Source organism: Paralichthys olivaceus, chromosome 23 (genome assembly GCF_024713975.1).
Source record: "Paralichthys olivaceus isolate ysfri-2021 chromosome 23, ASM2471397v2, whole genome shotgun sequence".
Lineage (NCBI taxonomy): Eukaryota > Metazoa > Chordata > Actinopteri > Pleuronectiformes > Paralichthyidae > Paralichthys > Paralichthys olivaceus.
This window is the reverse complement of record NC_091115.1, coordinates 6,991,265-7,005,147: the sequence shown is the minus strand read 5'-3', so window position 1 is coordinate 7,005,147 and position 13,883 is coordinate 6,991,265. Positions and strand designations below refer to the sequence as shown.

General features: G+C 41.3%; 1 protein-coding gene across 2 annotated transcripts in view; it reads right to left on the bottom strand.

The window, feature by feature from the left end:
* The window catches only part of plxna4 (plexin A4), a 217,180-nt gene that overhangs the window by 174,584 nt on the left and 28,713 nt on the right, over nt 1–13,883 (bottom strand). For both annotated transcript variants that reach the window (XM_020092318.2, XM_020092317.2), the window contains exon 3: nt 2,278–2,460. In XM_020092318.2, coding sequence (XP_019947877.1) covers nt 2,278–2,460 — 183 coding nt within the window. The remainder of the gene's footprint in view (nt 1–2,277; nt 2,461–13,883) is intronic.

Sequence of the window (13,883 nt, the reverse complement as noted above, 5' to 3'; positions counted from 1 at the left end):
CAGTGTGTTAGTCACAGGATCATAAATAACACTGGGGTAAAAAAGACTGTGAAAGGAGACTGTGAGAGAAGATCGGAGTGAAAGGAGGAGGAGGAGGAGGAGGGTTGATTGTTGGAAGAAGTGAGATGGAGTGTGTATAAATCAACATCCATTAGCGGAGGGGTTATAAAGTCACTGATGAAGGAGGTGGACTGAAGCTCAGGCCTTTTATTGTCTTGTTGTTGTCTTTTATTGCCTGTGATGTCATCTAATGGTATACAGCTAACGACAGGGGAGGGGAGGTATGTACATGGGAGGGGAGGATGGGGCAGTAATGGGCCTTTGTGCAAGTTGTGCACGCCCGTGTTGACACAGGATATTGATCACCTTTTGTCTGTGGGCTTTTCTTTGCCTGAATATGCCATATGTCCAAAATCTGTTCTCCAGTCGCGTCGAGTTTGAACGAGAACAAGGCCAAATTCCTGCAGACTGGATACTCTCAAGTGCCAAAATGTGGTTTTTGAGAGGGTTGTCTGGAGAGAGGCCAGCGGAAGAAAGTAGAAAAGCACAAACGATAACCAGGAACAGAATTTGTTTTTAACATCCTGAAGCCAAAACAATAGTCAGATAAACCTCTTGTAATACTTTGAGCAGTCAAAGCCACTAAACTTCCCCTTGCTAACACGCTCTCATTATCACAGACTGGCAATAACCATTAAATATGATTACATACAGTATTTCGTCTGCTTCAAACATCTGTGTGGGTTAAAAAATGGAAAAACTGCTGCCTCAAACCCCCTGTTCAAAACAACACAGGCAAGGACAGTAATCAACAAAAACCAACAATGTTAAAACACACACCAGCTGTCGGTCTGATGTCTACAGGTAATAAACATTTATCTAACTTAACGCCAGCTAGTTAAATCTGTCTTTCTCTCGTCTTTTATTTGTTTCCCCTCTTCCCCCCTCTCTCCCTCTGGCCTTGGCGGGAGTGTCGCAACATGAGTTTACTCCCAGTATTTGTTGTTTCTTGGAAGTACTCTGCAGAGTTGTGTAATTGTGACTTCATTGACGCTGCAATTATTCTGTAGCACTGGGGTGCATTGGTGGAGAAATATCTGCCAACATTTGGTGCTTGTTTTGGACCCAATCACATCTTGTTATTACTTTCCATGTCTTTCTGCCATTAAGCCTAAGATCTGTCTCTGTCCAATCCTCTGCTTCCCTCAGTGCCTCCATCCTTCTCTCTGTCCTCCTCTCCATGCAATGCTCATTTCCCAGAGCCTGTGATACTCTGGTTACCCCACAAATTAGTCTCAGTCAAGGCTGTATGATGTATGTGTGCTTCTGTGTAAGAAAGGGAAGGTAAGAGCACAGGAGCTTCCACACTTCAATCACACCTTGTAGCAGCGCATCATCCCATTAGTGCAGAAAAAGGCTGCAGAGAGGAGTCTGAGGTGGCAGCAGCAACAAGACAAACTAACTTCTCCAGTGCTGTTTAACTTTGAGAAGGCAAATCTCGTGCAGCCAGGAGCATTGTGTCACATTTTTTCAATGAACAAGGACACAGTTATAGGTCAGAGATGCTCAAAACGAACACTTTTTCAGCACAGACCAGTTTTGTTTCCTATGACGTCAAATAATGTGAAAAAAATCTAGTTTTCTATACAGTGTAAGTAAACAAAAATAATCAAATAACTGTGACTCACAGCCTCTACTGAAACGATGTATAATGCAGTTACATAAATCGCTTAAACGATGTATTGCATCCTATTCTGATCCTTCAATTTGCCTCAAGAAACAGATAAGAAACTTTGTCGAATCGATTCTGCAACATGCTGACCTGTGCTGTCTAGCAAGTTCTGCAACATGCTGATGTGTGCTACAATCTGCCCCCGGGGCTCTGGTTTTATTCAAGTCCAAAGTGAAGGAAAAGTACAGTGGGTACTTCTGATGCTGGTGCATACTGAGGTGTATGTGTGATATATGGTGCAGTGGATGTGGAGGATGTTGAGAGACACCAGATAGGCTTGGCTCTCTGAATAAAACCCCCTGAGGGGCTCTCCGGATCCCCCTTTTTCATATACACACACACTCTTCCTCCTTTCACTCTCCCTCTTTTTCATGCACACACACCTCTTCCTCTTGCAAATACAGCTAACTCAGCTGATTTGCCTGAAAGTCAATCTGCCTCACTACTACGATCCATCCTCCAAAGCAGTCCCCAATTCCCAGCCTTTGCTCCACATTCAAACAGAGAGAAACCAAATCTCCGCTACAGCTCTTCCTCCATCTTACCTTCTTGACTCTGCCACTTTTTGTGCCCACGAACACTAGCGAGTGATTCTTGTAGACGTAGGCGATGACGGAGGACATTTTGTCGTTGGCGTCGGAGAAGAGGGGCTTGCCGCGCACCATCTCGGACACGCCCAGCGGTGCGTTCATGTCGAGGCCGCAAAAGTCATCATCTATGGTCAAGAGCTGCAGGTGCAAAAGAAGAAGCAGGATTAGTTTAAGACAGTTTTTACTCTATGAATACTTGGCTTACAATTCTTTCCAAATTTAAAGGGAAAGGCACTGCTTGGACACTAATGAGTAGAAACGTGTGATAAGCCAAGGGAGAAAGGTTGGAGGTGTGCTGCAGTGTAGATTTTCCAGAAACAACTATGACCCAGGAGCTCAAGATGAATAAAAATCATATTGACTGAGTTTGAGTGTTTTTCCAAAAGGAACTGACAGAGATAGAGGTTAACAAAGATTAGTGAGAGTGAGTGTGGTGTCTGGAAGACAATGCAGAGACAAGTAAAAGAGTAAGAAGTGAGAAGACTGCAGTCAGGCTCTGGCTCTGTAATAACGCCCGAGGCTGCTCTGTCAGGCACAATTCCCCACTGTCCACCCAACGCAACAGCAACTGCAGAAACAGCAGTGCCGCAAGATATGCACAGTGAAATGATTCAAAGTGAACTGAGTGGAGAGAAAAAAAAAGGTGGTAGATGGTCACATGGCTCTGAGGCAAATCAAGACTTTGCATCTAAATAAATTAAGTGTAAAAAAACAGATTCAGGAGGAACAGAAGTCTTGATGGAGGTTCATCTGTCATGCTTTCTCTGAGGACACGCTGCTCTGATTTTGTGATTATTTTCAGATGGTGTTTTCTCATGTTTCGTGACTTTCTGCATTTTGTGTTTTGCATGCATGTGCTTTATGCTGCCGGGGGGGGGGGGCATTCATAACAGTCACTGTGGGCAGAATGACTTATGGGTTCTGATAAGAGAATAATAGTGCTGGGGATTGGTCATTACTCTGTGAGTATGGGTGGATTTGAAACACTGAGTTTAGGACCGGAGCAGGTGCTTCTTGATTAATAGCTGAGCAATGTCATGTGTGAAAAAATAAAAATCCCTTGGCAGCGGTTAGATGAAATACTAGATGTGAGATGTAGTATCCACAAGTTACCGTAATGACGTGATGGATGCATTTTGTTAAGGATTGATTTGAAAGTTGCCATGTTGAAATGTATCGTAATTTACTAGCATCAGTCATGGTCTGATACATAGATTGGAAGTAAAGATGGACGACATGACAGCCCCCCAAATTTGTCTCGATCGCCCCCTGGTGGGATAGTACAGGTCATAAACCCTGCCTCCTCCATGTTTGTGGGTGGGACAAGGACCCACAACTGCACGTCAAAAATGTTTTTCTCATAGATGGACATTGTTGATTGTTTCAAGCACGTGTGTCAGCATGACATCAACCCCATGGTTCCATCCCAGCTCCAAATGACGTAATGTCACAGGATGTTTGTTTGCAGAATATTTTGTCTTAAACTCTGGATGGTGGGAGGAAGTGGAGAATCATCATCCATCATTATTAACAGTCTATGGTCTGATAGCAAATGACTACACTCATTCAAAAGTTAATTTCTAATCAGGTACAAGGTAAGCTGACATTGACCTAACATACTACTACTACTAATACTAAGAATAAAACAGGACAAAACAAAAGAAAGAAAGATAACGTGAATGAAAGTATTAAAAACAAAAGCCTGGTCACCCTTAGTTACCAGCCTTTTCAAGGGAACAGGTCCCATTAAGTAAAATAAAGGAAACGTAAATCTTTTGTTAAATTTTCTGGGCCTTACAATAAAATATCTGCAGTGTGACAAGGAAAAGGTGAACACAGATTTATAGGATTTTATGTTTCATTTGGCTAAAAGACAACAAAAACCTAACCTTTTTAGATTTTTACATGCAGATACTTAGTGGAGCTGTCAGAGGTGGCAGAGGGTCTTTTAGTAAATGTCTTATTTTCTCTTCCTGGAAGTGCACCCCCTGGACTCAATCAATCCATCTCGCAAGTGTCTCCTCACAACCTTTCACTAAAGGCCATCATCATCATCAGAAGCCTCAGACCGAGCCACAGAGGAAATATGGGGTCTGCTTTCATTAGACAAATGGAACGTGGCTGGTCCAGGCCACAATGCCCTCCAGGCAATAACATCGGGGTTATATGAAGTGGTGCGAATGATCGATAGAGATGACTTGGATTTGATCATGTCATATGGTCTGAGGGGTGAGATGAGGATGAAAAGCAACAACATATGGATTCAGGAGAGAGGATAGATGAAAATGGAAGGTTGGGGTGCCAAAGACTGTAAACAGAGGTGAATACTAGAGCATTAAAAATTGATATTTTTTTCCTCTTTTGACCTTTTTAGAATAAGCTGCTGTCAGGAACACTCTCTCTGTCATACAAGTCGTGTGGCGGCTCACTGCTCTAGTGTCAAGTTAATGCACATTTAAGCAGTAAAGCTGCATTTCTGTGCCTTCCGTTGTATTCCTTGTTTTTGTGACAAAGAGAAACAGCCTCTCTGTGTTGCCATCGGTTATAAAGGAGCTTCATTGTCTCTGGGGTTAAAGGTTAAAAGGGTTTATCAGAAGCAAAGGGAGCAGTTTGTGGTATTTGGGGGTCTACGTGATTGAATGCTTCCTCAAAAGATAATAAAGGTGAAGCCAATTCTTCCAAGATTGATTACTTAACCATTTCCATACTCAAAGAAAAAAAAATTACATTATATGGGTTTCTGTTGATGTGTAGACGTGGATGAGATTCTTTTTCATGTGTGAGTTTTCATCTCTTGTCGCTGTTTTTCCTCCTGCAGGCTGCCAATCACAGCCGCCATCTCTGTCCCGCATTCTGCAATCTAATGAAATATACTTTCTATCTGTCAGTCCTTTCAGCGAGAACACATTTTCATTACACCGCCACCGAAACATGACATTTGTAGTTGCAATGCCAAAGACGTGTCTTGTCTGAATCCCAAATAATATCAGTGTAGCCTCCGACGTCGGCTACCAATAAGACAATGCTGTCACTGCTTTCAACGTGTTTTCTGCCCCTTGTCTTAACTATTCTTTACTGCTTTCTCGTTCAACCATTTCTGTCTTAACTTCTGATGGCCAACACCCTATAAGACCTTGAGGATGCCTTTTAAATCCTCTTTATCTCTGTCTTTTGGCGGAGCCCCCCTCCTGAAATGTTTGATTTCTGCGGAGACACATGTGATGAATTAATGTAGGACTCAAAATGTTCAAATACTACAACCACTCACAGATTAGAGCTACAGTATATAACATCTGTCTAATGTTTATTTGAAATAATATCTAATGTGGAGAGGTTCTCTCAAAGGCGTCTGTGACCTCATTGAACAGCCTGGTAGCATGGCAGAGAAATTCTCTTCTGAAGTTTTTGAGTGGGTCTCGTCCTTCTAACCAATCAAAGAAAGTAAGCAGGAGGCATACACATTCTGGTTTGCTGCTCCTCTCACCCCATGTTTTTAAACTAGTATTAGCTGATAGACGTTGCTATGGCTGAATTGGAGGCAGGCAAGCTCCAGGTTCCTGCATTAGCTCAGGACAGCATGCAGCCGTTTCAGCTAATACTGCAGAACTGGGCTGAAACTCATACTTGCAATACAGGATGATTTTTAGAACTTGCAAGTTGTAGCTTTCATGGGAGTGCTGTCTTTAAATAGGATTATTGGCGTGTGTCATGATGCTACAAGTTGACTTCAATGCGTCCATTAATCCTCACACTTTATTTTCTTTTCAGCAATATTATTAATCAATAATTATCATTATTATTATCTATTAGTCTATTAAACAGAGATCAGTATCAGAAGTCATTATTTCCAGTGAAGCAGTGATGGTAATTTTTCCCAGAAACACTAAAAGTGAAAGGTTAAAAAAAAAAAAAAAACTGCCTACAACCTTCTCCATGCATAGGAATTGCAGACATACAAGTAAAACAAATGATTACCGGCACTGATATCATTACTTTTGCAAAACTGATTCAAGAGTGCAAATCAGAAAAGTTGCTCTAACCAATCACTGGTTGGTGTTACAGTCCCAGAGCGCAGCAACAGAGGGGCTACTCCCGAAAGACAGAGGGACAGGAAAGCAGAGTCCCTGTGTTTGGACAGAGGCCAGGCGGCGAGGCAGAATCAGGTCACTCTCAGCCATATCCATCTCTGCGCTTCTGTCCTCCTGCCAGCACCAGCACAAAGAGAGCTCTCTTCTGGACTGTGCAGAGGGATCAGCCGATACAGAGCGGAGAGAAAGAGAGGGGGCAGTGGGCGCGCGTGTAAAGGAGAAGAGTTGCTCAATGCGATTAGAGGGGAGTGAAAGAGGTCCGCTCTCCGACGCTCTCTGATGTACGGCCTAATCTGCGCTCGGACTGTTGTGAAAGGCCCGTACCATTGGCTACAAGTTCACAAAGTTAATGATACACATTAAACCACTGAGACATTGCGCTTCATGTCGCTGCTCAATCGTGGGAGGCTCCAAAGAGTCAATTTTCCTGCACTTCCAGCTATTCTCTTTTATTATGTGATTATACTGCATGTGCCAGTTTCAAATACTTTCTTTAGTTCTTTTATTTTAAAAACTGTTTTACTGTGGAGTTATTGACGATAACATGGGAAACATGTCCCTTACAAAGAAAAACTGTATGGGTGAAAATATATGCTAGTGGTCGTTCTTTAATGAGCCACTCAGACATTCAATATTTTGCTCTAGTCCCACTGTGCTACAGGACGGACCTGCCAGGATGATTGGCAGCACTCGAGAATTATGTCACAACTAAGTGGGTTTGCCACGTTCATTCAAAGACATAATGTCAACATTAAATTTCCCTATAATAAAACACTGTGCTAAGCCTGCAGAAGTCCCTCTGAAGGCAAAGCATCTGCTAACATGTTATTGATCACTGGCTATATATTATATATTATCATATGCAGTGTCAATGATTTGAAGGCATCTAAAGTAGGTAAGATGGAATCATGCTACATGTATTTCATATTAATAGAATATTTATCTCAAGATATTACAATTAAGTCATGTGTGCAATGAATGGAAATAGATTAATTAGACCATTTGAATTCAAACTGTTCTATGTTTTTAAGTGTTTACCTCCAAAGATTGAAATAGCGAATGAAAAGTATCAGGAGGTAGATACATACTAACCCTGCACACCTGCTGTTTAAACCCCAAATTTGTAGTAATAATGTATTTCATGATGACATCATCATGATTTCATAAAAACCATGACGACGAATTATTGGTTAATCTATATCAACTGTAGAGTGGTTGCCGGAGTTAATGTATTACTACACCATATGATGTCATTGTCCTGACTTCATAGTTATGTCATATTAACATATTTTCTGCATGCATGCCGTGCATGGCAAATACTGGGTTGATGGATATTGAAAGACTGACTAAATTTCACTCATAAGGACTCAAATAATCTTAAATAACTTATTTCAAATGTGTATTTTATTTTTTATGATGTTTACTCAACTGGTTTTCTTGTAGTCTTTGTATAAAACCTTGTTGGGGTTAGCTAGGTTAACCGAAAATGACTTCTCTCTGTCTGTGTCATGATCTGTGATCTGCTTACACCAGTGGAAAGCTGAACTTTTGAGTCTGCAAGTTTAAATGAAGCTCTAGCCTCGATTTTGCCTATGTGTCTGACAGTGTTTGTGTGTGTGTGTTTTGTTTCTATGGTGCTATGACATAGTCTGTCTGACTAGTGACCCGTGCCTTCCATCACAATAGCAACGAGTGTGAACACACCATCACACACACACGTTGAGATGTACAAAGCACAATTCAAACTCCCACTTCACTAAAAATACTCTGCCAACCCTGTTTGCACTCTTCTTTATATGGTTTCCTCTTTTGTTTTTCCATTCTAGCAGCATCTCATCACAACCTTCTCGATGTTGTGTCCTGTCTCCATAGGTGTTTCAGGCAGAAAGAGAATGTGCAGGATAGAAACTGAAGACCGCTGGAGGAGAGAAGCCTCAGCATCAAAGCCTAGCTGGTAAAATATTCTTACACAAGTGCACAATTACCTCTGGCTGCATGTGTGTAGACATATCACCGAGAGCACCAGTAGAACAGTTTTAGGATGGAGTTTCAGTGCGTCCAGAGATTGGACAAGTCATTGGGGCATTAAAATGAATGGCTGCATTCAGTGTGTTGACCTAAAAGAGTGGCACACACAAAAAGAATATTTCCTGAGGTAAAGGAGTGTGGAGATATCTTGTGAGAACTGGATGAACTGAAATGACAATTCTTCTTGGGCTCAGTTGTGCACTTCAATGTCTCGGTAAGAGCAGGAGTCGTCGAGAATCTCTTTCTGATGGCTGAGGTTCACTGCTCTTTGCCATTTTGTTAACGCATCCGCAGGGCAATCCAAAACACAGAGCATTCTTTTGCGGCACTCTGACTGCATCGCGATCAGATTTCAGTTTGAATACAAGAGTGTCGACACGGAGAACAAGAGCTGTCACCACGTAGGACTACATTTAACTCCCACTTTGTGTGGCACCCTGGGGAGCGTTTCCAAAAAACAGTCACGATGATAAGGACTGAAGGAAAGGAATAAATATATATATGCACATTTTGCCATTCTGTTATTTCCAGCTCTAGTCAGGATGTACATTAAAACAAAGATGATTTATTCGACAATCCTGTGATGTTTTGTAAATTCATGTTTGCAGATGTTTGCACCTGCCTGTTAGCTCAGCAGCTACAGCAGATAATGAATGTCAGTTAGAGGAAACAAGCAAATCAGGAACCAACAAAACACCATGAGTATTACTTGAATAAGACTGAGACATCACTAGAGCAGAGCCAGGAGAGAGATGGTAGGAGAATGTCAGACGCGGGATGGGAGTATAAAAGATGCAGAGGCAGGGGAAAATTCACAAATCAAACTAGGAAAACCAACATCAGAAAGAAAGACGTGTCAGATAACTCGCTAACCCACTTCACATGTGTACAGGCAGCACATCTTTCATTACTTCATCCTGGAAGGATTACTCGGCATTACCATCCAATTTTTTCCCCTTTAACTGTTTTTATTCAAGTAATGAAAAGATAAACTGAGAAAAATAAGCCTGCTTGTATTACAAACGCCACAGTTGACAGTTTATTAGGCATAATTAGCTTCAGCTATTGCAATGCGATGCTATACTATCATTTCCATTTTGTTCATGCCGTGTGAGAGAGGTGTTGATTCAACTTGGAGCTTATATTTCAGGCGGCAGTCTGCGTGTTGGAGTTGTATTGCTTTTCATTATCTTGACAGGACAATCATCTTTCGGCGGACAGATTTGTGCAACTGTAATAATTATAAATAATATGACACAAAGGGACAATTTTCTGCATAACAAGAATGTAAGCTGTTTTACTTTCATGAGAATTTGAATATATATATTTTACTTGCAAAAGACTGATTCTTACAATGGTGTATTGCAATGTTTGTGTAAGAAAATTATCTTTCACAACTGATTTCTTCCATACAGCAATTAAATACCTTGTCAACACTACGGCAAACACCATTCCCAAGGGCCAATAGTCCCCTTAAATTTAATCAAGCTGCACCAACTCGCACCCACTCATAGAAATCAGTCTCCTAAGTATACCAGATTTCTTTCATCAAGACCATGAATTATTCTCTGGTAATTTAGTGGATTCTTGCAATGTAAAACTAGGTGATGAAAAATTCCCAGATTCACGCCTTTCTTTGGATTCAGCAACTCGAATGGGTTCTTTCTCAGCCCATGTCCGACCCATCCACCAAGTTTCATGAAAATCGATTCGGTAGTTTTTGCAATTGATCTCCTGTAATATAATTAAAATTTTGTAAAGGATTCAATTTACACAAAGAGCATTAATCTGATCGTCTGGGGTGTTTTTTATACACAACAGCCTCAGAACCTTATTACTATAGCCATGACAATAACAGTTGTTTAACTTAAGGAAGCACTTACTTAAACCCACAATAATATTTCCCCTAAGATTGTTTTTGTGTCTCTAACCCAACCCACACCTTGACCTATCCATTAGCATGTTTAATATCTGGTAGATCTGCCACTATGGGGGATCTAGTTCAAGAGATACTCCTGTGGGTCGTATCAGGCGACTTGTTGCAGCAGAAAGTATGACTGTGACAAACTTCAGGAACAAAACAACACAACACATTTGGTGTAGCCTGGTGTAGCCAATAAATCACACTGGAAGCTCGGTGACGAGACAAAAGTCAACAGGGGGAAAGAAATGAAAGCAGCCAATTCAGTCAGTGTTACAGGCGCAGGGTGGCAGCCAGCCAGTGGAGTACGGTGAAGGAAGAGGGAGACATGTTTAATCACAGAATAATGATATGTGATGGATTCTGACCTTTAGCAAGTGGTATCATGTATGGAGATTTAATTAGTGAGCCAGCCAGCAAGCTGGATAGCGGATATGTGGATGGAGTGGGGTGAATTGGGAGGAGGGATGGGGTGGGGAGGGGGGCAGCCTAGATGTTCTTAATGAATCCACCAGCATTTCTCTTCCTGAGGATGTGGCCTAGACTGACTCATCAGCAGCGGCAACCAGCCACTGATTAAGCTCGGCAATCAGGAGGAGGGCGGGAGATGGTCAGTGCAGGAGACAACACTGTGCGATGGATGGTCGAACACAGAACAAAATAGTCAAGAGGAAAGAGACAATACGAAAAAAACCAGCGTAGCGGCAAGACGGTGGACGCCATATTGGAAGCGTTCCTTTTAAGTGAATGATGAAACAAGGGAGAGATGAGCATGTGTGTCGGTGGGGGGGTGATCAAAAGATCAAGAACACTACAAGAAACAGCAGCGGCCAAGTAGAATAATCTAATTAATTGGAGTGAATTCAGAATGAGAAGTCGATAGCACATGACAAATGCGGAAGAATAGCCCGTGGCATGTTAGTTAATGACATGTAATTAATGATCATTAGCAGAAAGGATGAGAGGACGGTCGTGGCCCGTCAGGGACTTACAGGCGACCTTGTAATTCTACACGATGCTAGGAAGGGGAGGCGTACTTAACACTATGCTTATGGGAAGCACTGGAGATAAAGGGGAGAGAAGGACAGACCCACGGAGGGGGGAGAATAGTATGAGAGGAGAGTTTTATAAGAGCATGAAGAGAAGGACAGGCAAAAGAAAAGAGTGACATAGGCAGAGTGCAATGACTCAAGGATGAGAGGGAAGAGAGCAGAGTGAATTTATTGCAATCTCGCTGTTTTGTTGTTGTGTTTTTTCTGCTGACACAGTGAACATGGAGGGAAAAGGCAGAGTTTTTTTTATAGGTCACATGCCACTTCACAATGATCTATGGATGCAGGCCCTTTGCAGACTTATACTGTTGAGCACGCATTATGTGGCTCAGCCAAGCGTGGCCATTCGGGGGGAAGCGCCTCCCTCGTACTCTCTCACTTCCCATCTATCCTCTCTAGTGCTGCTCTCTTTACCCATCATGCCACTCTATACCGGTTCCCTTTTTTTCCTCTCAACTTCTCCCTCCTTCCAGCTCTCCCACTCCCACTGAAAGCCCCTTAAAGATGGTGTAAAGCAACAAGGCTGTAGGTGTCAGGATTAAGAGCTAATATTACTACCCAGGCCAGTGTCCTGCAAACATGTCCTTGCACATATTCTCACATACTGGGATTATTTGGTTATTTCTTTTTCCAAAAAAAGACTTTAACTGAAACTTCAATAAAATGTTTATCAATCAAATTATAGTTAAAATTAGCTGCAGTGTTTAATTGACTATATGGGACACACCTTGTATAACAAATTGGTAAAATAAGGGAATATTAATCACATCAGTTCCAAAACTGTCCACCATAAAAAACAAAAGGTATGTAACCAGATTATTCTTTAATAGTTGAAATTGAAAATTGAATCAAATGTGACGGCAGCGTTGTTACTATCAAAACAAGTGGCTTCTATACTGACAGTGTATTGCAACCATGGCTGTAGTCCATCTATTCTTGCAGAGAAAGTGTCTGTACAACATGTGGAATCCACATTCGGTCTTAAAGTGTTTCATCCATATCAAAAACGTGTGTCTTTGAGTGTGAGTGTGAGTGTGTGTGTTGGTCCATGCAGCAAGGCTGCTCTAATGAGCCTGGAAGCTGTTCATCCTCTCCCTAATTGGAGGAAAAACACATCATGATCGAAAAACGACAGTGTTTGAAAGAGTCTGGAAAAAAAGGGGAGTGTAAGAGAAGGCGAGAAACAGGGAAGACAGAGAGCGAGAAAGAGAGCAAGATAAAGGGGCATACCCATAATACAAGGCATCCTCTCATCTGTGTCCCCTCTCAGCCAACAGTGACATTTAAACCAGCTATTTAAAAAAATATATATTTTGTTCAAATGATTTTTTTTGCTATAATTTAGGGAAAAGGCATATTTCTTTATGATTTTTTGAGACTGTTCTGATGACTACAAAGATAGAGATTTGTTGTCTGACATTTTTTAGGTGATTTTAAGTCCAGAAGTTGTTTTGTTTGACACTGAATGCTGCAAATTATCCCAAAGAATATTGTCTTGAAAAGCAGCAAGCTCCAACAAAACCTCTGGTATTGTTTAAGTAAGAAATAAATGCAAATGTGTTGCAACTAGAATCCACAGTCAGTCCTTTAAGAAATTAAAAATCTCAGCAGTTAAATAGCACTTTTCACTGCACATGGCATTTTAAAAGTATCTTTTGATTTCATCTTCAGTTATTATTTAATGATCCATCAATTTTACTGTGTCTAAAAAGTCTGCAAATGTACATACGTTTAACTTCTTCAGTCTGGATTTCACATCCTCAGGAAAAAAATAAGCCTGTGTGAGCTTGTGAGAGAGACGTCCCAGAGCTGAGCTTAGACAGCGAGTCAGATCCTTATTTGATATTTATGTGGCTGTGTGACTCCACAATTAGTGTCTCCTGTGAGTACAGGATCCTAAAAAGCAGTCTGCCTTCCGCAATTCCCCAAGTAACCTTGTTTGGGGTGTTGGAGATTATCCGTCTATCGACTCGCTACTGTACATCCAAGGGAATCGTGGCATGGAGAAGATGTGAGCGATGAGTTTAAAACTGTTGATATCAGAGACATCCCGGTCATGCATCATTTAAAATAGAAAAGGAATTTATCAGAGACACCAAACATGAGATATTGGGAAGACAACTCTCCACCGCAGATGCACACTGTTACACTTACACTTAAGATTTAACATGTTTTTACTGTGAAAAGACACATCAGTAAATATATATAGCCTGAATTTACGTCTTAATTTACTAATGCTCAAGCAATACAGCTTCAACTTCTGATTTATCATTGTGTTTTGTGTCCATGTTTTTATGGCTTAAGCATCGACTCCATTCTAAATTAGCCTGTGATCTGCAATTTCATAAATAATTCAATAAGTGCTCTTCTAAGAAGTTATTTATTGCCATTATTCTACTTCATGCAAAACCTCTCCACCATCTCCATCTCTTCAGCAGTGTGGAGCCACGAGTGTGTGTATGTGGGTCAGAA